Source organism: Gnatocerus cornutus, chromosome 4 (assembly GCF_029298725.1).
Source record: "Gnatocerus cornutus isolate USDA-ARS CGAHR chromosome 4, icGnaCorn1.1, whole genome shotgun sequence".
NCBI classification, from domain to species: domain Eukaryota; kingdom Metazoa; phylum Arthropoda; class Insecta; order Coleoptera; family Tenebrionidae; genus Gnatocerus; species Gnatocerus cornutus.
Window position 1 is genome coordinate 19,359,578 of NC_142236.1, and position 27,027 is coordinate 19,386,604.

General features: G+C 31.8%; 2 protein-coding genes across 2 annotated transcripts; both read left to right on the top strand.

Annotated features, from left to right (window-relative positions):
• The first annotated feature begins 3,345 nt into the window (after positions 1-3,345).
• Positions 3,346-5,320, top strand: LOC148176590 (putative cytochrome P450 313a3). The gene is made up of 6 exons (XM_088035149.1): positions 3,346-3,517; positions 3,561-3,755; positions 4,501-4,673; positions 4,720-4,882; positions 4,931-5,110; positions 5,157-5,320. Exons 1-6 carry the CDS (start codon positions 3,346-3,348, stop codon positions 5,318-5,320), a joined length of 1,047 nt encoding a protein of 348 aa, XP_087891275.1.
• Positions 5,321-15,915: 10,595 nt separating this feature from the next.
• On the top strand, positions 15,916-17,865 carry LOC148176591 (cytochrome P450 4V2-like). The gene is made up of 9 exons (XM_088033954.1): positions 15,916-16,104; positions 16,148-16,342; positions 16,389-16,571; positions 16,619-16,688; positions 16,752-16,878; positions 16,924-17,163; positions 17,211-17,373; positions 17,422-17,601; positions 17,648-17,865. Exons 1-9 carry the CDS (start codon positions 15,933-15,935, stop codon positions 17,809-17,811), a joined length of 1,494 nt encoding a protein of 497 aa, XP_087890080.1. The 5' UTR covers positions 15,916-15,932; the 3' UTR covers positions 17,812-17,865.
• The last annotated feature ends 9,162 nt before the right edge of the window (positions 17,866-27,027 follow it).

Sequence of the window (27,027 nt, forward strand, 5' to 3'; positions counted from 1 at the left end):
ATTTTTAAGATGACCCAAAAATTTTCAATATTTTCCATTCGGACCTGTAATTTTATTAGTTTTGCCGATAGAACAATAAAACTTGCAGACATTACGCTTCTTGGCCTGTTAACTGTCTGTTCTAAATTCCAAGTTTTTTGAGCAACAGGGACAGATTTTAGAAATTTTCCAATTTCAAGACAAACCAAAAAGTTCCAATATTTTCTATTCGGACATTGGATAATTTTATAATTTGCCAATAGAACCATGAAATTTGGCGAGATTTTTATTTTTGCCCTGCTTACTGTTTGTCCCAAATTCCAAGATTTTTTGAACAACGGGAACAGATTTTAGAAATTTTTATTTCCAAAACGAGGCAAATTTTTTTTACACTAGAGCAACAAACTTTAGAAAAAAATTTCTAATTTGGATGTATTTATAAAGTGTTACAATATTGTAGATCAAAAACAATTTGTCAATTTTCTTGGTGAATTTCACCATTACGGATTTTACGATTCGTGTTTAATAAATTGCTGCGTGAATAAAAAATGTATCATTATAATTGAATTGTCCTTTGCGGCCAACAATATTTGTACCTAAATATAATAGATGTGAATACAGGTTGTGAGGTTAGGTTACCATTACCAATCGTGTGACACGAAAACTCCTAGAATTGGAGAATTAAAATTTTCTATTAAAAAAAGGGTGCAAATTCGAAAGGACTTGTTTTATAATGGCATTGGTGCACTCGTCGTACACCGGGAACTCGTGCCCCAAATTGGCCATTATAAAACACGTTCTTTAATATACTATTATAACACAAAAATTGATTTAAAATTGATAAAAACTTACTGGCGACTACTCAAAATTTGAATTTGTTCTACTTCAGTTAATACTGGTTGTACTGGAATTTTAAAAACAGATTTGGATTTAGCGCAAAATTCTGCGTGAAATATGTCTCAAAACGGATTTGCTTCACAAATAAACAAGATAACCATCAAAATAAATTATTTTCAAATTTCTAATTTCAAGTCAAGTTCAGCATATCCAGTCTTAGAAAAAGCACTAACGCGCAAGTAAACCCTGATTCCCCTAGATTCGGTCAGTTTGTTTGGCACACCAGTGGCGTAGAGCATGAAATAAAACAGCGTTTACTTCAAAATGGCAACGTATTTCTAGTATTCTTTTTTTTTAACACTTTATGTGCGTTGTAATTAATTGCCCATAACTTCGTTATTAGTTGCTTTACCAAAATTTTGAACACGGATTTGGATTCAGTGTCAAATTCTGCGTGAAATGAGCAACATAAATCCACAAAATTTTCGTAAATCAAAAAACAATTATTCTTTAAATAGTGTTACGCAACAAAGATCCAGCCGCTGTCGTCTTAAAACGGATATTATGGCTATTCAAGGCTTAATTTTACCGATTCTATAGTGCAAAATTCCAGGAACACTGATATAGCACCTCAGTTGACTGTTAGCTTTAAGAATTTAACTCCAGATGAGGCTTAACGGATGGTGACAGTTTTAGTCGATTTAACAACGGGAAGAGGTAAAGTTCGTTTTTTTTTAAAAAAAAACACCAACACCACACTCTCCCACCACTTTGCAACCGGCAACGTCGTTTATGGTGAATTTTTGGTGATGAAATCGAACAGGTTAGTTGTCTAATTGACATTTCTCACTATTTAATCCTTAGATTTGCAATCCAACAGGCTGTCAAAAAGACGTTTTTGACCAAAAAAATGCGTAATTTTCAGAAATATCACTAATTTGACATTTGTTTTCTCACCAAAAATCTCCCTAGACCTTGCATTTTTTGCAAGGGTTGCATCTTTGCTCCATAACACTATTCATTTATCATATACAGGTGTCCCAGAACTCACGCTTAGAAACCAAAAATGTCGTAATGTGTACCAAAACCCAAAAATTACATAATGAAATTGTATAATCCTAGAAGCTGAACTGCACGTGGCTTCATGTACATTTTACATTGCAAGGTTTTAAAAATAAGTTCTAAAAATCATGAATAATTTGAGCAACCACTGATGTTTGAATGGTGTTATGCAACAAAGATCCAACCCTCTAAACCTTTTACCAACTGCCTAAAATTCGTCAAGCTAATTGTCTAACTGTCTAACTAAGTGCTATGTCGGTGTGACTGCAATTTTGCGCTACAGAATCGATAAAATTAAGGTTTGAATGGCCATAATCTCCGTTTGTAGACGACACAGAATGGATCTTTGTTGCATAACACTTATTCATTTTTGTATCAAATGTGACAAATAAAAATCATTTAATGACTGTTCTATAAAAAACCCTTGAGAACTGTTTTTGCTAAATTAGACTGTTAGTTATGATGATTTCTATGTACAAAGTGTTTATAAATTTTTCTAGCATCAAGCGTGGCTTTGGAATTCCTGTCGTACACTATTTTGCCGCTGTATTTTCATAGTGAACATAACTATCAGGAAAATTATTTATAATGTTACTTACTTCAATGACGTTTTAGTTACAGTTTTGTGCCCAAGTTTTCGATTTTTAGGTTTTAAACTACAACTGGAACAGTTTATTTCTCAAAACTTCTTTGCTTCATGTTTGAGGTTAACTGCAAATGTCAGTTGACAAATCGAAACCAACATTTCTAATGAGCGGCACATTTTTTTGACGTTTCATAGCCACTCTTGATGATAGAAACATTTATAAACACTTTGTATGTAGGTATATAGCAGCCCATCCATTGAGATTTTGCCACAAATTTGTGAAGCAAGGTCACCTTTGATAGTTAGAGCTGGAGTTTTTTTTTCAACTTACACATTCATAGTTTTTTCCAAAAATACCGGTTTTCGGCTAGGCGCGAGTTCTGGAACATCTGTATCATACAAAACAATTGAAAATTCTCGATTATACAAGACATGTTTTTCAAAACAACACGTCGAATTCGAGTAACTCAGAAAATTTACGCAATTCTATTGGTGAATAAAATAATGAATGGAATATGGAATAGTGATTGAAATTATTAAACCTCTTAAAGTTGCGATGTGCAAGTTTTTTCTTTGATTAAATTAATATTCGCATAACGAGTTTTCAACTTATGTTTAAGCGACACGAAAACATGAAAAACGATATTCAAATTCAAAGAAAAAATGTCTAACGCGTCATCTAAAAGGTTGATCTCCTAGAACTTTCTAGTCCAATATTAAATATGTACAATTGCATTTATCCATTTTGGAACACCAAATATGATTACATAATAACATTGAGAAGCAAAAAAAAAATTCATTAAAAACTTGTTTCTCAAATTATACTTGAAAAAAAAATTATAAATAATACTACATTGTGGATTTGTTTCCTAGTTCTTAAAATGAATGAAATCATTCGGTCAAATTTATCCTGGATAATCGTTCCTTTGTGTCTAGTTTTCGTAAAACTTCTATGGGCACGGCGGTGGCTTTACTACTATTCCTGGGTCTTACCGGGACCTCTTTCTTTGCCTTTTATTGGAAGTCCCGTTTTTCTGTTCGCCGGAGAAAAAGGTAATTTTAGTGAAATAAATTGCAGTTAAAACCTCTTTTCCAGGACCCCTTGAAGCGATGTTCAAATTGTCGGAGCGATACCACTCAATCTTTAGAGTTTGGGTTGGGCCTCAACTCAACATTGTTACTGTAAAAGCGAACGAAGCGGAGTATTTACTCAATAATTGTTTACATAAAGAAAATATTCTATTCTATCAATACTTTGACGACTTTGTAGTTTCATTATTAACAACCAACAGTAATTTGAACTTCTCTTAGAATAATTTTTTATGGTAAGTTTTTAGTTCATAAATGGCAACCACGCAGGAAAAACTTGAATCGGAGTTTTAACCAAAAAATCCTAAATTCGTACTTTGAAAATCAAGTAAAAGTGGCCAATAAAATGACGAAAGAATTGGAATTTCGGTGTGAAAATTCATACGATTTATTTATTTTTTTTTGTGGACTACAACGATTGACATGATTTGTGGTAAGAATTTTCAATATTTAGTTACAAATTGATTTTATTTTTACTTAGAAACGATCGGAGACGTGGATGTGACTACACTCCCAGAAGAAAATGCAAAGTTTCTACCATTGATTGCCAAATAAATAATTTCTAACGAAAGATGCTACTGTTATATTCAAAAATGAATTAGAAATTGATGACTGTTTATCACACAATAATCAAATTTACCGATCAAATTTCATTTTTTTTAATAACTATAGTTACTCTTGTTGTAGGAGCGAAGAACTATGTATCGAACGGTTACTTAATCCACTGTATTATTTCAATTGGATTTGGAAATTAAGCTCGAAATCCAAACAACTGATTTATACAAAAGATCTTTCCAAGCCTCAGATAAGAGAAGTATGATTGTTGTAAAAACGAGGAATAATCAATTAATTTTTTCTTTTAGATAATTCGACAGCATCAGATATCTTGTGCCTTAACAGGTCTAAAAATTAATCTAAAAAAGGCAAATTCTGTAACTGTGTTTTAGGTGAAACCGAGGATTGCCTAAAAAGTGGTTTTATCGAACGTGCTTTGAAAGGAGATTACAACAAGGAGGAACTTGAAGGCGAAGTTGCATTTCTCTTTGTTGCAGGAAGCGAAACTTCAGCTCTTGTCATAGCAAATGTTCTTTTAGTTCTGAGCATTTATCCAGAAGTTCAGGTTTGGACAGTCCTTTTTAGTAGCAATTAGCTCATTTTGCTTGCAGACAAAACTGTACGAAGAACTAAACACTGTTTTGAACGACAGAGAACTCACTCTCGAGGACCTCAACAATTTAGATTACTTGGAACGAGTCATCAAAGAAACCATGAGACTTTTGCCTCCAGTTCCATTCGTATCGCGCTACATAGACAAAACTGTATCAATCGGTAAACTGTTTAATTTGATCGACAAATTAGAAATCCAATTTATTTTAGATGGTCAAGTTTATCCAGAAGGAAGTGCTGCAGTCATTTCAGTCCGAGAGATTCACAGAAATCCAGAATACTGGTCCGATCCTTCCAAGTTTAATCCAGATAGATTTTTACCAGAAGAAGTTCAAAAAAGACCACGCTGTGCATATTTGCCGTTTAGTTTTGGTCCTAGAAACTGCATTGGTAACAATTTTAAATGTTAAAATTGGTCTAGAAGGAGTTGTTGCAGGTTTGAAATATGGGATGATGAGCATTAAAATTTTGTTGTCAAAAATAATCGAAAATTTTAAAGTTCTTCCAGGTCATTACAAGTCGTTGAGTGAAATTGAGATGGTTTTTCATGTTGTGCAGAAACCTAAAAATGGTCACCGGATCTTGCTAAGAAAACGATAAAGCTTCCATAAATCGGATTGTCAAAATAATAAATGATAGTGATGAGGCTTGATTTTATTTGTTTGCTTGTCTAAAGAGTTGAGCATGCAAATCATGAACATATTTCCAATTTTGGCACTAATTAAAAAACCTACTCCAGAGCATATCTCAATAACAAATAAAGTTTATTTCTGTTAATAAGACTAATAAGAATTTTCTAGAAACAATATGATAGTACAAGAATTTCTTAATTCAAACAGTATTGATCAAAAAAATCTAAAGATTTCGAGTTTAAATCATCTAGAAGAAGTTATTCGCTTCTAAAAAGCCTAATGTATTAAAAGAAAAGAATTCTTGTAAATCAAAAGATTTGGAAAAGATTATTCAAGACTTTTTAATTTGTAGAATACAGGGCCCGGCAACACTTGTGTCCACCCTCAAAATCCTCTTTAATTTTAAAGATAAAATTTTGAAAATTTGCATACCTACCACTCAATGTTGACAAAGCTCTAGAAGCTGACGCAAATTTTTTTTTATCACTGATAGTTTTGGCGTTGCGGCGCCTTTTTGTGATATCAACCTTTAATTTAATTTTTTTTCAATATAAATGTGTTAAAAATATCTCAGTTTTCATTTTAGATTCAATGCAAATTGTGTTTAAAATTTGTGAAAAAAAATGCTGTTTTATCAAGTTAGTTTCCAATTTCATTACGTCAAAAATGGGAACTACGTTTACACCCATCTGTCAACATCTTGTGTCACGAATGACATTTATCCTTTGGTTCGCTTTAGATTGTAACAAAAGTCTATATTGGTGAAATTGTCGTTTTGTCAATGTTAATTAACGATTTCTGGTGTCCATAAAGTGCAACATGCCCGTGTTAATCAAAATTAACCTTTATAAGAGTGAATGAAGTGACTTGTAAAGTTTTGGTGTAAACGTAGTTTGTCACTGCGCTGTCATAATTTAGAAAACTAACTTGATAAAACAGCGTTTTTTTCGCAAATTTTAAACACAATTTGCATTAGATTTAAAGTAAAAACTCAGATGTTTGTATCACAGTTATGTTGAAAAAAAATTGAATTCACGAATATTTGCGCAAAAACTCAAAAATCGCTAAAAATTATTCTTTTTAGGCGTCGCGACGCCAATCAAACCGTAATAAAAAACATATTTTTGCGTCAGCTTCTAGGGTTTTGTCAAATTAAAGACAATTTTGGGGGTGAACGCAAGTGTTGCCGGACCCTGTATAATCATTCGAAATCATTCAAATAACTTAACCAGTTTAACTTTTTTATTTTCAAATAATAAAAACTAAAAAATACATTTTGGCTGCAAAATCACTTGCCACTAGAGTTCGGGTCAAAGTTATTCATGCATACTACACGTGTTTACTATTTTGTTATTAATGAAGCAAAGGTTGGAAAAACCTGTTAATTTAATTTTTTGTTTAATGGCCATTTTTAATTTTTGTTTTTATAAATTTTTAAATAATTTATTCATTCTTCAGTTATACAGGGTGGTACAAAAAACAAAACCAACAATACTGTTTCAAATTTTTTTTAAAGCTATTTATGCAACACACATGTACATAATTTAGATCATTAGGCACATTCCCTGTAATTAACGATAGAGCGAGCTTCCGAGCGAACCCATGTTCAACGTTTTTCTCTTATGGAGAATCCCATGTAAAGTTCTGGGAAGATTTCAGACTTAGTTTCATAGGTATCAATTTCGTTCAAAAACTCATCTGTTTGTAATACAATTCTGTAACGATTGGCCGAAACAAAAAAATAATTAAAAAAAAAATTGGCAAGTTATAATAGTTGAATAATTCGGAATTTTCAGACAATTCCATAAAATAGAACCTGTTCAAAATATCAAGTTTTTTCTTCGACCAAATTGTAGAGAATAAACTTGTGATGATATTGATAAAAAAAATTCTTAAATTACATAAAAAATGATTTAGTTATCTTCCCAGAACGATTACACGTTTTTGAATCTCGCATCGAAATAAGATTTACGACTTACGTCTTGAGGGTAGATTTACAACTGTACCCTCATTACCACAGATTACACCATTTGGGGACCCAACCATCTGACCATAGCACAGACAAGCTGTTTGAATCAAGAACAGAAATTTTATATTTTATAAGTACAGGATGCACAATTTACGGTCACCCCCTTAACTTGAAAGATAAAAATTTACAATATTGCATAACGCTTATGGTTGATAAGTTCCACAACCTAACGCAAAAATTTGTTTTTACCACGGTTCGATTGGCGTCGCGACGCGTATGAAGTGTAATTTTGAGCGATTTTTGAGTTTTTGCGGATTTCATTTTTTTTTTCAAAATAAATGTGATAAAAATATCTGTTTTTACTTAAAATTTAATGCAAATTGTGTTTAAAATCAGAGAAAAAAACGCTGGTTTATCAACAGCAATTCCATACGTCACGGATGTGACAAAATGACAACATTTTATTAATTTATTTTTGACCAAGAGGATTTTCAAGCAAAAGTATACTGTCAACAGATAGGTTACAGTGCTGCAAATTATCTAAATAAAATTTGTTAAGTTATGACTGTAGATCATAGAGAAATAAATTAATTTGTAGCGTCACGGGTGTGACGCGTACAAATTAAACTTGTTGTTTTTAATAACATTTTTCTATATTTCTGCGAATCACAAAACTCTGATTCCTTCTCCTTTAGTACACAAATATATGACCTATAGGGGGACATTTTAAGCCTCTTTGCAATTAGAATAATCAATTCAATTGTGCACTGTACATTTTACAAAACTGTCACGGGCGTAACATACATTTGTAACGGGCGTGACACAGCATAACTTGTTAAATAGAATTTACAAAAAAACTTCTCAAAAATAGAAATAATATAGCAAAATGAGAAATTTTATTATTGTATGAAAAGTTTTGAACATAGTAACTTATATTCTACTCAGACAACACTGCGTGGACGCCCACGGCCACGCTTTTCTGCTTCATAAATTGGTAGAGTGTATATTTCTGAACCGTCTGCTAGACATACATCTACCCTGGAACTATCTTCTTTATTTGGACGAAATATATGGTAATATTGGATATTTGGAATTGCTCTAACATTTTTCCAACGCTGATTTAAAGTTTCTTCAGATCTTTTAACTTTAGATTCATCAACATATAAAATATTGACATCATTAATAGATTCTTTGGCTATCAAGAAAAAATCCTTCGCTGAATTGATGACTGCCTTTCTTGCCATAATCTTTCTGTGAACTACACGTTTCACTGTCCCTCCTATCCCATCCACAGCTCCTTTGCCATGCGAGCTAGCAAAGAAGCTCCAGCTAGCGGATACTCCCAAGTCTTCTGTTGTCTTACATAGATTACCAATATTGTATTTATTTTTAAATTGCGCAGCGCAATTATCGGAAAAAAAATCTATGTGTTTGAGCGAGTCAAGATATGCCTGTTTACAATGGTGTACAATTTCGTTGATAAAAGTTGATACTGATACTTTTGAATGTGATAGATCATTACTAACTACAATGTATGATTCAACTTCTTCTCCATAATTGAACCAAATACAACATGTGAATATTGTCACCATTCCATGAAACCAATGCGCTGCCTGAATTTCATCTTGCTGCACCATGGAGTAATTTTCGGCAAAGTCAACTTGGATTACAACGTTGTGATAAGACGTTTCACTTTTCTTCTTTTCAAAATGGTTATCTTGTACGGTTTTCACGTATTGGTGTAATTTAAAACTTGGCAATAATTGATTTACTTTTTGTATGACTTCTTTTAAGTTAGTAATTTCTACTTTTTTTTCTGGTCGTCCCATATCATTCGTTATCCACTCTTGCAATTTTACATTACGTGTTGTGTCCATTACTAGTGATAAAATTTCTCGAATATTTGTCGTACAACTGCTACATTTACTTGTCATACAATTTTCATTTTCAAGATTACAACAAAGTTCTTTTAATACAGTCTTGTATTGAATATCGTAAGCATTGTCTTCAAATACTTTTAGCAGCTCCACAAAATTGGCGTGTTTTTGACAAACACAAACATTATGTGGAAGTTGTTTGACCAAAAGCACATGTTTAGGCCGTAAATCGTGAAATTTGGAAAGTCCAATCTTAACTTCAGGAAATTGTTCAATAAATTTTTCAAAGGCTTCACCCACTGTTGTTCCCATATGTCTGATTTGCTTCAATTCTTTCATCCCAATTACACGATTTTGAACACTTTTTACATCTCGCTTTCCTGGAGCCTGACGGCTAATAACAGTATCACTTTCAAAAAAGTCAAACACAAGTTGTTTCACTGCCGGCGGAAGAACACTACTGCCTCTTTTTTTTTCAAGTTTTGTTAACACCTGCTTATTTTGCCGCAACAAATTTCGTATGATTGTAGTTCTTCTAGTGATATCGTTTGGTAAAGCGGAATATATTCGTTTCATTGCCTTGCCGAAAGTTTGCTGACATTTATATCCCTTAATTTTATTTTCTTCGACTTCGTCAATTTTGTCCAAAGCTTGGGCTAATTTTAACTTTTGTCTACGATTTGCTTGCCGTTGTCTAGCATCTTTAAATTATCGTCTTTTGTCAACTGTTCCATTTTCCTTGCTCTTCGTTCTTTGTCTCTTTGCCTTTCCGATTGGAGATGTTGCTCAAATTTTTCCGCATTTGTTTTTATATCCCTTCGCCATTTTGCCATTCTTTCCTTTGAAGTAGTCGATTTGGACTTCTTGTAATCCATTTTTGCACTTATTTAATTCTTTGTGGATTTTTAACACTTATTAAAATCACTTGAATAGAACTCACAGTTATGTCAGAAACGTCAATTGTGCTACACGTGTCTACTACAATTTTCTTGAAAAATAATTGTCACACCCGTGACATTTATTTTGAGTATTTCACTCATATATATATTTACTACAACTAATACAAAAACTGCATTATCTATTTGTTACTTTGTGTACAAATTTTTAATTTTTAACTCCACAGATTTCGATCGGTTTTACCAACTTTTGTTAAAATATTGTCACGGGTGTGACAAATTTTCTTATCAAAGTTTTAATTCAAAAATAAATTATGAAATTACTTTTTTATGTATTCAGTATCTGATGTGATAAGTAAACAGTTCAAACTTATTTGTTCACTAATTTTAAATTCTTGGAAGTTATATTTTGGGTGAAAAAAAAATTGTAAACTGAAAATTTCAATTAAAATAGATGAACGAAAGTGTAGTTAAAAGAAGGTGGTTATTTAAAGTATCAAGAAGCAAACAATTCAACCATTCATGGTTTTGGGTTATTTAAGATTTATATATTCGATTTTTAACAAAATTATGTTTCTGCAAGATGTTTTAGTTTTTAATGTGTCAGGTTCATTTCGTGTGGAACGGCTGTCAAGTTACATTTTAAAATAATGACGGGCAGTGAGTGAGAAACTACGTTTACACCAAATTTTCACAAGTCACTTGATTCATTTGTATGAAGGTCAATTTTAACGTGAACGTATTGCTAGACGAAGTGATAAGTGACAAGAAAAAAAATACAAATTTTAAATGACAAAAGACAAAGACGGCTATATTTTATCACTGCCGATTTATTTACTGTTTTGAGAAACAAAATCGCACCCATAGTTTCAAACCTTGATGTTATGAATTTGAAAATTAATATCATTTTTCTTTAATTTTTAATTTCAAATTTTTTTCTTTTAAATTAAAGACGATTTTGGGGGTGACCACAAAATGACTGTAATCCCTAAACCTTGAATCATACATAGAATTCACAAACTTATACCCATTATAATTCATATTATACAGGATGCTTGGTAAGTAAAGCACCAAACTGTAACAGCAATATTATGAAAGTGGTAGTAATTAAAATCTTCAAGAATTTTTTTCTGTAGCATTTCTTGTAAGCTATGGAAGGACGTAAAAGAAAACAATCACGTCAGAGTTTGGATATTTGAAAAATTTTAGAAATCAAGTCATTTTGTCGAACAAAATCTCACACATGTTACACCTGATATTTTGTGACATAGGCGTACCTGACAGATCTAGATACCTGACAGATCTGTCAAAGTGTGTGCTGAATAGTTTCGCAATGGTCGTGAGATTACAGTAAATCAAATCTTGTTACAGCGTTTATATCTTAGTCTAGATCGGACCAAAGGACAATTTGAATGGATCTATAATTTCGTATACGATATATTTTTTGAATTAAATATTCAGCATCAAGTATATTTGTGCCGTCGAAACCGTCGTTCAAAACTGTCGTGCAAGAACGAGGATTGTGGGGCCTTTAACAAGAGGTTTCTGCCCTCCACAAAAGTACGGTCAGCAGCAAATGTATTGAGCTCATGGGCCGAATGGGTCGTAACGAGGTGCAGTAAACTCTCAGCGGGTGGTGTCCGTAATCTGCACCCTCATAAATCAAATTTGCGGAGCCGAAGAAATTTCGAAGCTTTGTTGTTGAAAAACTGACCAGGGATATTTGTGAGGTTTTAATTTACACAGTCGTGAATTCATGAACGACGAATTTCGCAATTTCGACCGACAAGTTTTAATTGCTGAAATCTCACGATTTAGTTTTGTTTTTCTAAGATGGATGAAAGGTTGAATGTAATGACTGATGAATCAATGTAAATAAAAAAGTCACAAGTTAAAGGAAATAAACAAAAAAATTAAACTTTATTGTAAGCAAAAATTAAATAGAACAAATTAAAATAAAACTTCGAGGTTTATTTGCCCCCTGGCAACCCACTTCTTCACCTTTTCATCGTCGTTTCATAGAAATAAAAAAAATGAATAATGAAATGGAAAAAGTGAATATATTAAAATATGTTTATTATTATTAAACTTACCGATAGATTGAACCTTTCCGATATTTTACCCGCCCGCTCGGCAACCGAGAATAAAACCCTTGGTTTCCAACGTCAAGTTCTTTTGCTCTGGCAAACGTGGTATCTTGGAGAAAATTGGCAAATTGATTCCCCCAAATATTTACCGCTTAGTTATAGGGGTAGAAGATAATCCGACAGGTATGTGGTCAGTTGAAGTAAAAATGCGTGGTATTTGCACACAAAAACGCAAATTTTTAAACAATTTTTTAATTTTGACAAATTATGTTTTCAAAATTCCAAGAAAATATAACCAAAATACTCTCAAATATATGTAGTTTGCTATGTAAAAATTAAGATATAAAGATACCACAACTTCGTGCAGTTTCAGCACTTTTTTTTCATTTGATTGCTAAGCTAAATTGGCAGAGAATGCATTTAAGACGTCAAAGTAGACAATAATAAAACTATAAAGATAAAAAAAGAGTTACTTCAATAGTATTAATTGTTAAGTAGAGGAATTTTATAGTAAGTTAATAATTTACCGTAAATTTGATAACAAAGTAACACTTGGAACTGCATGAGATTAATATAATTGAATATGTTGAGAAATGTATAAAAACTTTTACTACAAAAAATTTACTGTACCGACATGATTTTGACCTACCTTCATAAAACAGCGTTTTTTTTCTCAAATTTTAAACATGATTTGCAAGTTTAGAACAAAAACAGAAATTTTTATTCAGTTATGTCATAAAGAATTTAAATTACCGAGTGTTTTCTCAAAAACTCCAAAATTGATAAATATTTTAATTCTTAGGTGTCACGACGCCAAACTAACACTGATAAAAAACTAATTTTTGCATCCGATTTTGGAACATGATCAACCCTAAGCGTATGCAAATTTGCAAATTTTTATCTTTTAAATTAAAGACGATTTTAAGGGGTGTTTATCAGTGTTGCAGAACCCAGTAGAAAAAATTGCCAAATAGCGGCAGTCGGTAACAGTCAAAGTAAAGTCATTAGGTTCGGTTAAACACAGGTAATCCAATTTCCACTAAACGGATCAACTGTAATCCTTTCTAAGAATTTCAGAATAATTTGCAGCTATTTGGAATTTTTGAAAGGACGTTTGCCAAAAAATTTCAAATATACTTATTCGATCTTGACTTTTTAATAATTTCTTATTAACACTTATAAACACCCCCAAGTTCGTGTTTAATTTAGAAGAAAAAAATTGCAAATTTGCATACGTTACGGTTGATTAAGCTCTAGAATCGGATGCAAAAATTTGTTTTTTACTAGTGTTAGTTTGGCGACACCTAAGAATTGGAATATTTATCGATTTTTGAGTTTTTGAGAAAACACTCGCTAATTAAAATTTTTTATGACATCTCTATTTTTATTTTAAATCTTAAATGCAAATCATGTTTAAAATTTAAGAAGAAAAAACGCTTATTTTTCAAAGTAGTTTTCAAAATCATGTCGGTACAGTAAATTTTTTATACATTTCTGAACATTATCATATTATCGAATATGCAATTTATTCTCAAACACCAAATTTTGCCAAAAAATGCTGACGCGCATTTCGATAACAATGCTATCACCATCAGAGCGATGGTTAAACTGAGTTAATCGCTTAAATGACATTTAGTATTTGGGAATAAATTGTATTTTTGATAATTTATGCCAGCACCAAAATTTGATCCAACAATTTTGTTCTCAACATATTCAATCTTATTGATCTCATGCAGTTCCAAGCGTTTTCAAATTTACCGTAAATTATTTACTTACCATAAAATTCCTTAATTAATTAATTAAGAGAAGTATACTGTTTTTTCATCTTTATAGCTCAAATTTAATTTCAAGTCGTTTGCGACGTCACTAAGGTTGGCGTGATATGATTGGCATTGCTAGTCGCGTCGCAAACACCTTTAGCGACGTCGCTAAATAACTTGAAATTAACTTTAAATTAATTTTACCCAAATTTTGGAGTTAAATCTTGCTTAATTGGTTAGCACTACAAGAATGAAATGCTGCAAGTCGTTTCGTTAACTACTTGTGTTCCCCATTTTCTTTTTAAATATTGACGCTCGACCATGCTTTAGCGCCCTGTGCTTGATTTTATTTTGCATTTGACAGTGCGTAACTTTGCCGCTGCGTAACCAATTTGCGGCACTGAATTAAAATTGACCCCTTAGGGCCCGATTTCAAGTCAGTGCGAAAATTGCGTTGACGCAGTTGCTGTTTAATTGGGGTTGATTTGCAATGCCACAAGTCAACATGAAATCGGGCCCTTATTGTCTACTTTGACGTGTTAAATGCATTCTCTGTTAATTTAGGCGCGCAATGAAATGAAAAAAAAGTGCAGTAGCAAACTCTATTTGAAAGTATTTTGGTTATGTTTTCTTGGGATTTTAAAATCATAATTAATAAAAAATTTAAAAGTTTAAAAAATCGCGTTTTTGAGTGGAAATACTCACGCATCCCCACTTCAAATGACCACATACCTGTCGGATTATCTTCTACCTCTATAACTATGCGGTAAATATTTGAAAAAAATAATTTGTCAATTTTCTCCAAGATACCACGTTTGCCAGAGCAATAAAGAACTCGACGTTGGAAACCAAGGGTTTCATTCTCGGTTGCCGAGCGGGCGGGTAAAATCTAAATCTAAATCTATGGGTAAGTTTAATAAACATGATTTAATTTATTCACTTTTTCCATTTCATTATTCAATTTTTTGTCTTTCTAGGAAACGACGTTGAAGAGGTGAAGAGGTGGATTGCCAGGGAGCAAAATAATTTGTTTTATTTAATTTTTGCTTACAATAAAGATTAATTTTTTTGTTTCCTTTTACTTAAGTTTTTGTATTCATATTTAAGCCTTTTTTTTAATTTGTTTTATTAATTTTTTGTTTACAATAAAGTTAATTTTTTTTGTTTGTTTCCTTTAACTTGTGACTTTTTTATTTACATTGATTTATCAATCATTACATTCAACCTTTTATCCACCTTAGAAAAACAAAACTAAATCCTAAGATTTTAGCAATTAAAACTTGTCGGTCGAAATTGCGAAATTCGTCGTTCATGAATTCACGACTGTGTAAATTAAAACCTTACAAATATCCCTGGTCAGTTTTTCAACAACAAAGCTTCGAAATTTCTTAGGCCCCGCAAATTTGATTTATGAGGGTGCAGATTACGGACACCACCCGCTGAGAGTTTACTGCACCTTGTTACGACCCATTCCGCCCATGAGCTCAATACATTTGCTGCTGACCGTACCTTCTTGTTCTTCGAAAAGTTTTACATGGATGATAATAAAGGCAACAACTAAAAAACGTGTTGCAGGTGAATTTTGCTTTTAGGCGTCGCGACGCCAAACTATCGGTAATAAAAACACAGTCAGATCCTATAATTTGACCATACGTCAGTAAATTTTCAAATTTTCTGAAGGGTTGACGGACCTGTACATACAAGATGTTTATGAACTCTTTGTTTTGCAGAATTTCTATTAGTGTAGGCGTAATTCTCATTGACACACTCTGTACATTATGTTTATGTTCTCAAAATTTTGGTTCAAAAATTTGCAGCTGTCTTTTATCTATTTCGGGACTCCTGTAGGTATAATTAATGCGAGGCCGTAATTACATCGACTAGCAAAAAAACGTAATAAGTACAAATTTGTTTACCAAGTTGTAGTTAAAAATAAATTTAAATAAATTATAAATATCAACAATATTCTGTTTTCTTCACTAGTTCTGAAAATGAATGAAATCATTTCGTCAATTTTATTGTGGATTCTTATTCTTCTGTCTGTTTTTTGCGTAAAACTTCTTTGGACACGGCGATGGCTTTACTACTATTCGTGGGTCTTACCGGGACCTCTTTCATTGCCTTTTATTGGAAGTCTTGTTTTTCTGTTCCCCGGAGAGAAAGGTAAATTTTGTAAACTAAATTGCAGTAAAAACCTTTTTTCTAGGACCTCTGAAAGCACTGTTTGACTTGTCGGATCGGTACCGCTCAGTCTTTCGAATTTGGATTGGGTCTCAACTGAACATCATTACTATAAAAGCGAACGAAGCGGAGTATTTACTCAATAATTGTCTGCACAAAGAAAATATTTTATTTTATCAGTACTTTGATGATTTTCAGACGTCATTATTAACAACAAACAGTAAGGCGAGCTTCTCTTGAAATAATTTCTGATGGTAATTTTTTAGTCCACAAATGGCAACCACGCAGGAAAAACTTGAATCGTAGTTTTAACCAAAAAATCTTAAATTCGTACTTTGAGAATCAAGTGAAAGTGGCCAATAAAATGACGAAGGAATTGGAGCTCCAATGTGGGAAATCAAACGATTTATTTTTTCCTCTTTGGACCACAACGCTCGATCTGATTTGTGGTAACAATTTTCTATATTTAGGTAGAGTGTGGTTATTTTTTTCTTAGAAACGATCGGAGCGGCGGATGTGGCAACACTCCCATTGGAAAATGCAAGGTTTTTACCATTCATTGCCAGGTAAAATAAAATCCTACACATTCAGCAATCAGTCTGAAGTTGATGACTGTACTGTTGTTGTAGACTTGAAGAACTATTTGTCGAACGGGTGTTAAATCCTCTGTATTATTTTGATTTAATTTGGAAAAAAAGCTTGAAATTTAATGAAATAGTTTATACAAAGAATCTTTCCAAGCCTCAGATAAGAGAAGTACGTAAAAAATCTAAAAAATAATCATTGAAGTTCTTCTTTTAGATAATTCGACGTTTTCAGAAATCTTTTTCAGGTCAGTCTTCAGAAGATCAACTTTCTAACTCTGTAGACGAACCCAAAAATCACCTAAAAAATGACTTCATCAGTTGTGCTTTGAAAGGAGATTACACCACGGAGGAACTTGAAAACGAAGTTGCACTTTTCTTTGTTGCAGGAAGCGAAACTTCAGCTCTTGTCGTAGCAAATGTTCTTTTAGTTATGAGCATTTATCCAGAAGTTCAGGTTTGGTCAGTCCTCTTTAGTAACGTAAGTTCTGTTGTTGCTTCCAGACGAAACTGTATGAAGAACAGAAGATTCTTTTGAACAACAGAGAACTCACTCTAGAGGATCTCAACACTTTTGACTATTTGGAACGAGTGATTAAAGAAACCATGAGATTAGTTCCTCCAATTCCATTAGTATCGCGCTACATAGACAAAACTGTCTCAATAGGTAAACTTTTCAATTTGATCAACAAAGAAGAAATTCTAATTATTTTAGATGGCCAAGTTTATCCAGAAGGAAGCGCTGCAGTTGTTTCAATCCGAGATATTCACAGAGATCCAGAATACTGGTCTGATTCTTCCAGATTTGATCCAGACAGGTTTTTACCAGAAGAGATTCAAAAGAGACCACGATGTGCATATTTGCCGTTTAGTTTCGGTCCTAGAAACTGCATTGGTAACAATATTAAGTGTTTACATTTGTTTTGATGAAGAAGTTGCAGGTTTGAAATATGGGATCATTAGCACTAAAATTCTGCTGTCCAAAATAATACAAAATTTTGAAGTTCTTCCAGGTCAGTACAAATCGTTGGATGAAGTAGAGATGGTTTATCATATTATTCAGAAACCTAAGAATGGTTACCGGATGTTGTTAAAAAAAAGATAAACCTTTCTTAAATTGTATTATCAAATTCCAATTTAATAAATGATGGTGATCGGACTTGTATTTACCTTGTCCAAAGAATTGATCATTCAATTCCAAGAACTCATTTCCTATTTGCCACAGAAACAAAAATTAGATTCCTCAAAAGTCTCTCTACTTTTGTCCAAGAGAGTCGAACTGTTATTTATTTGCCAAGCCTCTGGAGATAACGAGGTAATGGCTGAAATTGTATGAAATAACTAACTCATGTAAGACATCTGAAAATCCAGAATTTTCAGGAACGTTAAAGAGGAATTCTAGGCAGTGAATCGTGGTGAAATGTATTTTTTTAAGAGAAACATGACAGGCTAAAAATGCCAAAATTGATCATGAAAATCCAAAGATTGTGTGACTGCGAAATGAAGATCTGTTACTGCCTAAACAAACTTGTTTACTGCAAATATGCCCCTCCAAAGCAATTTTATGACCCGTGTTTACTGAAAATTTACTTTTTTCCGAAACTTTAAATTAAATTTTGTGCCTGGATTTGGAGTCTGCGCAAACTTATGCGTAAAATGAGCACAAATAAGTGCAAGTTTGTTAAAAAAATAAGCTTTTACTCGCGAATTTTTGTCATTTTGGACTCTCGGTAAATCTAGGAACGTTAGCAAAAACTGTTTCTTTCCATCTGTCGTAGTTTCCGAGATATTGAACACCGATACAATCGAATCTTCAAAAATTGGGTCCTCTGGCGACTACCCAAAAATCCAAACGGCCATTACTCAATTATTTGTTGACGTACGTTGAAAATTGGCCCAGTTTTAAATTCCGCATAAAATTCTACGTTAAATTATCACGAACAATTTTAGGTGGCATTACAAATAAACGAGACAAATTTCTATAAATTTTCTTTTTCGCGCTAATTTTTATTTTGTAATAAACCACATTCAATAAACAAGTAGACAGGAAGAAAACCATCAAATTTTATAATTTTTTATCGCGCGGAGTATATTTAGACTTTTTAGATTTTTTGGATTCTTTTGGAAATATTTTAAACTCTGATGTGTTCTTGAAGAGGATTATTTAGTTTTATTATTACAGACAATTTTTAAAAACGCCTCTCTTAATTTAGGGACCCCCCTATCTAGTTTAGCCAGTTAGCAGCGCATCTGCGCGTAATTCAAGAAAACATTTTTGTTGATAACTTGTTTCACCAAAATACTTACTTTTTGGGGCAAATGTTAAGTCAAGGGATAAAATTATTAAATAATTAATTAAGTTTTGTCACTGTCAACGTCGATCAAATCAGCTCACACTTAAATTTGAATAAATTTGTTCCAAAAACTATTGCGAAATTGTCATTTTTTACAATTTTTAATCTAATTATCTTCCAAAATATGTGATATGAAATACATATCTGTTTAAATATGTAAAAATTGATCGCCAAAATAGTTTCCGTCCTGGAATAGCTGACTTTTGGAAAGTCTCAAATACAGGGTCTCGCAACACTTGTGTCCACCCCTAAAATCGTCTTTAATTTTAAAGATAAAATTTTGAAATTTTGCATACGCTCATAGTTGACAAAGCTCTAGAAGCTGACGCAAAAATTTGTTTTTTATCACGGTTTGGTTGGCGTCGCGACGCCTAAGAAGAATAATTTTTAGCGATTTTTGAGTTTTTGCGGAAAAATTCGCGAATTCAATTTTTTTTCAACATAACTGTGATTCAAATTTCGGAGTTTTTATTTTAAATCTAATGCAAATTGTGTTTAAAATTTGCGAAAAAAACGCTGTTTTATCAAGTTAGTTTTCAAAATTATGACAGCGCAGCGACAAACTACGTTTACACCAAAATTTCACAAGTCACTTCATTCACTCTTATAAAGATTGATTTTGATTAACACGGGCATGTTGCACTTTATGGACACTAGAAATCGTTAATTAATATCAACAAAGCCACAATTTCACCAAGTACGACTTTTGTTACAATCTAAAGCGAGCCAAAGGATAGATGTCATTAGTGACACAAGATGTTGACAGATGGGTGTAAACGTAGTTCCCAATTTTGACGTAATGAAATTGGAAACTAACTTGATAAAACAGCATTTTTTTCTCAAATTTTAAAGACAATTTGCATTGAATTTAAAATAACAACTGAGATATTTTTAACACATTTATATTGAAAAAAAATTAAATTAGGGATTGATATCACAACCCCTCACAATTAACTAAAAATTACATTTTTGAGGCGTCGTGACGCCAAAATTATCAGTGATAAAAAACAAATTTTTGCGTCAGCTTCTAGAGCTGTGTCAACTATGAGCGTATGCAAATTTTCAAAATTTTATCTTTAAAATTAAAGACGATTTTGGGAGTGGACACAAGTGTTGCCAAACCCTGTATATTTTTTTTTGCGCAACTTCTTAGTCAACAATTCGACAGAATTGAAACTTCTCAAATTTTACTGTTTTCAAATGAAAACTGCTAGAATTTTTTAAATTAGTATCGTCGTCTTGAAAATTTTCATTTTTTGCAATTTTTTATAATTTGTAATTTTTGATCGCACATTATTCTTTAAATCTTCAAATTGTTTGGATTCTTTTGTATATGTTTTAGATTCTGATATAGACAGAGTGGCCCACCTAACACTTTTAAGCCCGATTTTTGTTGTTTTAATAATATCATTATTATTGTTCATGGTTTCTATTGACGCAAACTTTTTTTAATTAAAATACATACATCGAAACCGCAATTATCGATTTTTAATGGTACATCAAAAATAAAAATACAGGTATTCCAGAACTCGCGCCCCATAGAGGGTGCCGACAGCAATACAGATGGTAACTTTCAAAACAAAAATTGACTAATAGTATTCGAGAACTGATAAAAAGTTAACAACCAATCCCGAAAGCTTATTCGACAAGTGGAGTAAAAGGCCAACCCAATTTCCTAGGCAACGAGAGTCTAATATTCGTCTGACCAATGGATGATTCTATGTGTCCATAGTTACCAATTTTCAAATTCTGTTCAGCTTCAGGATTAGCTACAGTTTTTTTGTCTTATCTCGGATATTTTTTAAATTAAAAAATTATAGTTTCGATATTTTGGTTCAGAATTGTTGCCTCCATAAGCTCTTTTTCTCTGAAAACACAGTTAAAGAATTGATCGTCTCAAAACTGACCACAAAGACCTGCAGAATATATCTGACGACGCCGAATTAAATAAAAAAAGAACTTGATTGATTATTCCTCGTATTCCTCACATACTTCTCTTATGTTAGGCCAAGATAGATCCTTTGTATAAATCAGTTGTTTGTATTTTGAGCTTAATTTCCAAATACAATCAAAATAATACAGAGGATTAAATAACCGCTCGATAAATAATTCTTCGCACCTACAACAACAGTAGATGGAGTCATCAACTTCAAACTGAATTCAAAATTGTGTAGGATTTTACTTTAAAAAAATTTTTACCTGACAATGAATGGAAGATAGTTTGCATTTTCTACAGGGAGTGTTGCCACATCCGTCGCTCCAAGCGTTTCTAAAAAAAATAAGCAAACAGTACACAAATATGGAAAATTGTTACCACAAGTCAGATCAAACGTTGCAGCCCAAAAGAAAAAAAATAAATCGTTTGACTTTCCACATTCAAGTTCCAATTCCTTAGCTATTTTTACTTGTTTTTCAAAATACGAATTTAATATTTTTTGGTTAAAACTTCGGTTCAAGTTTTTCCTGCGTGGTTGCCATTTATGGACTAAAAACTTACTGTCAGAAGTTGTCTTAAGAGATGCTCAAATTACTGTTTATTGTTAATATGGAAGTTACAAAATCTTGAAAGTATCGACAAAATAGAATATTTTCTTTATGCAGACAGTTTGTAAGTAAATACTCCGCTTCGTTCGCTTTTATGGTAAAGATGTTCAGTTGGGGCCCAATCCAAATTCTAAAGACTGAGCGGTATCGCTCCGACAATTTAAACAAAACTTCAAGAGGTCCTAGAAACGAATGTTATAACTGCAATTTACTTCCGAAAATTTACCTTTTCCTCCGGTGAACACAACAGCAGGACTTCCAATAAAAGGTAATGAAAGGGGTCCGGGTAATACCCAGGAATAATAGTAAAGCCATCGCCGTGTCCAAAGAAGTTTCACGGAAAATAGACACAAAATAATAATGATCCAGGAGAAAACTGATTTAATTATATCATTCATTTTGATAACTAGTAAAGAAAACCAGAATGCAGCTGTTATTCATACTTTATTTACAACTGCTACTTAGTAAACAAATTTATACTTATTTTTAGGAACCGAAATTTTGTCAACATACAGAGTGTACACTAACAAATTGTTCAACATCATGTACAAGGTGTCTTTCGAGCCCAAATACTTATATGTGGATGGATTTTAATTTCTTGAATACAGAGAGCTTAATGAAACTAATTAACTCTTAATTAAACTACTTCAACGTTAATAATAATGCAATGTTAGCCTTTTTTCCAAATTTGTTCAGAATGTTTACTAACACGTTAAGTAAGTATACAAAATTGCGTCTATCTACCAAAATTTGTCTTTATCTTTGCATCCGTTTAAGAAAATTCGTCGATTTTGTCATTAAAAATTGTTATTTTACAGCAGTTCCACACGAACTAAACCTGAAACATTAAAAACTAAAACATCTTGCAGAAACATAATTTTGTTAAAAATCGAATATATGTACAGTATGTCCCCGGATTGAGTTCACAAGAAGGAAAAAAAGTTTATTTTCCATTTTACAAAAAAATTACAAAGGAATAACATTTTTTGCTTATTTAAAAACAGATAAATCTGCAATTAAAATTTCAAAATTATTAGGTTGTACTCTTAAAATTAACTTTTTCATTATTTTTGTTTATTAAATTTTATAATCGTATTTAAATAATAGCAGGCTGTAGATTCATAATATCAAATAGTGCGTTAAAGAATAAAGAAAAATTTACCCAATAATGCGTAAGTATTAAAAAATTGGAAAAGAAATGCAATTGCATCCTTATCAATAGTTGAGAAAATTCGAAACAATTACGAGTTAGAATTGAACTGTGCTAAAACAGGTAATGGGTCAATCAAATAGTGGAAATTGGTTTGAGTTAAGTAACAAATTTTATTCCTTTGATATTTTTTGCAAAATTAAAAATAAAAAAGTGCTTCGTTATTTTTTGTTTTTTTTTCGATTTTAAAAACACAGCTTGATAATATTAAAGTTTTAATTAAAGATTTATTTATTTTAAATTAAGCAAAAAATATTCTTTTGTATTTTTTTTTGTAAAATGAAAAATAACGATTTTTTTCCTCTTGTGAACTCAAATCCGGGAACATACTGTACATATAAATTTTAAATTAACCAAAACCATGAATGGTTGAATTGTTTGCTACTTGATACTTTAAATAACCACTTTCTTTTAACTACTCTTCCATTCATCTACTTTAATTAAATTTTTCACTTAACTTCACTTATTTTTTTTTTCACTCAAAATATAAATTTCAAGAATTTAAAATTAGTGGTAAAATCAGTTTGAACTATTTACTTTACACATCAGATACTGAATACATAAAAAGTAATTTTATAATTTGTTTTTGAATTTAAACTTTGATAAGAAAATTTGTCACACCCGTGACAATATTGTAACAAAAATTGGCAAAACTTGTTGAAATCTGTGGAATTAAAAATTGAAAATTTCCATACAAAGTAACAAATAATGCAGTTTTTGCACTAATTAAAGTTAAAAGATAAATCAGTGAAATACTGAAAATAAATGTCACGGGTGTGACAATTGTTAGATCGGACTTTCAAAATTTGATTATTTAACATGTACACACAGTTGGTTTCAACAACTTCTATTATAATGCTTACATGGTAAAGGATAGCATGGGAGGCACAAATAAACGTATCGTTCACAGAAAAGCAATCAACAATTCTGCAAAGAATTTCTTCTTGAAAGCAAAAAATCAATTAATAATATAAATATTTTGTATACTGGTGAATTCAAAGTCAAAATATCTGAATCAACTAAGTAAAAATATTCAAGCAATCAATACCAAATATCCAACAATATCTCATATTTTGTCTAAATAAAAAAGTTAGAATTTGTGAAACCAAAACTGGGGGCTGTGGGCGCCTTTGCCTGTGTAAAATATAACTTACTTTGTTCAAAATGTTAAAAGCATTAATAAAATTAGTCTTTCTACTATAATTTTTTTTAGCACTTTTTTGCAACGTTTATTAAACAAGTTTTACTTTGTCACGCCCGTTACACTTTTCTAAAATATACAGTGCACAATTGAGTTATTTTAATTGCAAAGTGGCTTAAAATGTCTGCCTATAGTTTATATATTTGTGTACTAAAGGAGAAGAAATCAGAGTTTTGTTATTCGCAGAAATATAGAAAAATGTTATTAAAAACTATAAATTTAATTTGTACACGTCACACCCCTGACACCACAAATTAATTTGCTGCTCTATAATCTGCAATCGTAACTTAACAAATTTTATTTAGATAATTTGCAGCACTTTAACCTACCTCATAACAGTATACTTCTGCTTGAAAAAGCTTTAGTCGTACATAAATTAAAAAATTCTTGGCATTTTGTTACACCTGTGACATATGGAATTGCTGTTTAGTTATGTTGATTTGAATATTGACACATTTTGATGTTTTTTCTGCCAAAACATCGTAATAAAAAAAATAGTTAGCTCTCTTTTTTTATCATCTCTGTAGATATAATTTAAAATGGAATCGATAAGTTATTCCAACCTTTAACATTGACATTGAAATCAAAATAAAGACTCTTGAATAATTCTAGTGACAAAACAAATTCAGCAATAACAATGACGATAATAATGCAGGTGTCACAGAAAATTTTCGATCAAAATCTGAGCTGATTTTTCTATCGTGCAATGTTCAGAGACTTTCTAGTTCTGTTTTAGAGTTTGAAGCACTTTAAATTGGCCAATCACAGTGCATAAATCGCTCGATAGTGTTCCGTTGCTAAGCGAGATTCACCGATTTCCAAAGACCACCTAGTTAACTCTCATTTAACATTTAACAAAGAAATATGACTTCGTTGTTTAACTCCTTCGATTTTAAAACTCTGATGGATAGAAATAATTGGACTTGGCATATTTTTTATATTTCAGATTAAAAATAAATAATAAAATGTACCAAAGAAATTAATTTACAAAGCAACGGGCTTCGCTGTAAAAAATTAAACCGAAAAATGTATAAATCATACAGTATTTATTTCGATTATACAGGGTCCGGCAACACTTGTGTCCACCCCCAACATAGTCTTTAATTTTAAAGTTACAATTTTGAAAATTTGCGTACGCTCATAGTTGACAAAGCTCTAGAAGCTGACGCAAAAATTTGTTTTTTATCACGGTTTGGTTGGCGTCGCGACGCCTAAGAAGTATAATTTTTAGCGACTTTTGAGTTTTTGCGGAAATATTCGCGAATTCAATTTTTTTTTCAACATAAGAGTGATACAAATATCTGAGTTTTTATTTTAAATCTAATGCAAATTGTGTTTAAAATTTGCGAAAAAAACGCTGTTTTATCAAGTTAGTTTTCAAAATTATGACAGCGCGGCGGCAAACTATGTTTACACCAAAATTTCACAAGTCACTTTATTCACTTTTATAAAGGTTAATTTTGATTAACACGGGCATGTTGCACTAAGCGAGCCAAAGGATATCTGTCATTAGTGACACAAGATCTTGACAGATGGGTGTAAACGTAGTTCCCAATTTTGACGTAATAAAATTGGAAACTAACTTGATAAAACAGCATTTTTTTCTCAAATTTTGAAGACAATTTGGATTGAATCTAAAATAACAACTGAGATATTTTTAACACATTTATATTCAAAAAAAAAATTAAATTAGGGATTGATATCACAAACCCTTACAATTAAATAAAAATTACATTTTTAAGGCGTCGCGACGCCAATACTATTGGTGATAAAAAACAAATTTTTGCGTCAGCTTCTAGAGCTTTGTGAACTGTGAGCGTATGCAAATTTTCAAAATTTTATCTTTAAAATTAAAGACGATTTTGGGGGTGGACACAAGTGTTGCCGGACCCTGTATATTTAATATTATGTTAAGGAATTACATACAGTCACAATTTTTAAAAAACGACGTGACAGAGCGCCCGATGCGATTTTCTCAAAACTTTCTCAACAATTTTCAGAAACGGCATAACCAATCAGTCTCAAATTTTAACACAAACATCTCAAGGCACTCAATATTTTCCATTTTACAAACCAGTTAAGGTTTACATTTGTGTCAAAAATTGATATACAGTGAACATTCAATATAGTCTCCTCTCATATTAAAAACATTTAATACAGGGTCCGGCAACACGTGTGTCCACCCCTAAAATCGTCTTTAATTTTAAAGATAAAATTTTGAAAATTAGCATACGCTCACAGTTGACAAAGCTCTAGAAACTGACGCAAATTTTTTTTTTATCTCTGATAGTTTTAGCGTTGCGACGCCATAAAAATGTAATTTTTAGTTAATTGTGAGGGTTTGTGATATCAACCTCTAATTTAATTTTTTTTCAATATAAATGTGTTAAAAATATCTCAAATGTTATTTTAGATTCAATGCAAATTGTCTTCAAAATTTGAGAAAAAAATGCTGTTTTATCAAGTTAATTTCCAATTTCATTACGTCAAAATTGGGAACTACGTTTACACCCATCTCTCAGCATCTTGTGTCACAAATGACATCTATCTTTTGACTCGCTTTAGTTTGTAACAAAAGTCTTACTTGGTGAAATTGTCGCTTTGTCGATGTTAATTAACGATTTCTGGTCACCATAAAGTGCAACATGCCCGTGTTATTCAAAATTAACCTTTATAAGAATGAATGAAGTGACTTGTGAAATTTTGGTGTAAACGTAGTTTGCCGCTGCGCTGTCATAACTTTGAAAACTAACTTGATTAAAACAACGTTTTTTTCGCAAATTTTAAACACGATTTGCATTAGATTTAAAATAAAAACTCAGATATTTGTATCACAGTTATATTGAAAAAAAATTGAATTCACGAATATTTCCGCAAGAACTCAAAAATCGCTAAAAATTATACTTCTTAGGCGTCGCGACGCCAACCACACCGTGATAAAAAACAAATTTTTGCGTCAGCTTTTAGAGCTTTGTCAACTGTGAGCGTATGCAAATTTTCAAAATTGTAACT

What these genes read in the sequence shown, in the direction of transcription:
- LOC148176590 (XM_088035149.1), top strand. Translation starts at nt 3,346, where the DNA reads ATGAATGAAATCATTCGGTCAAATTTATCCTGGATAATCGTTCCTTTG. An exon ending in AGACAAAACTGTATCAATCG is followed by an intron (nt 4,883 to 4,930) that starts GTAAACTGTTTA and finishes AATTTATTTTAG; the next exon opens with ATGGTCAAGTTTATCCAGAA. An exon ending in TGGTCCTAGAAACTGCATTG is followed by an intron (nt 5,111 to 5,156) that starts GTAACAATTTTA and finishes GAGTTGTTGCAG; the next exon opens with GTTTGAAATATGGGATGATG.
- LOC148176591 (XM_088033954.1), top strand. Translation starts at nt 15,933, where the DNA reads ATGAATGAAATCATTTCGTCAATTTTATTGTGGATTCTTATTCTTCTG. An exon ending in TTTTTACCATTCATTGCCAG is followed by an intron (nt 16,689 to 16,751) that starts GTAAAATAAAAT and finishes CTGTTGTTGTAG; the next exon opens with ACTTGAAGAACTATTTGTCG. An exon ending in GCATTTATCCAGAAGTTCAG is followed by an intron (nt 17,164 to 17,210) that starts GTTTGGTCAGTC and finishes TGTTGCTTCCAG; the next exon opens with ACGAAACTGTATGAAGAACA.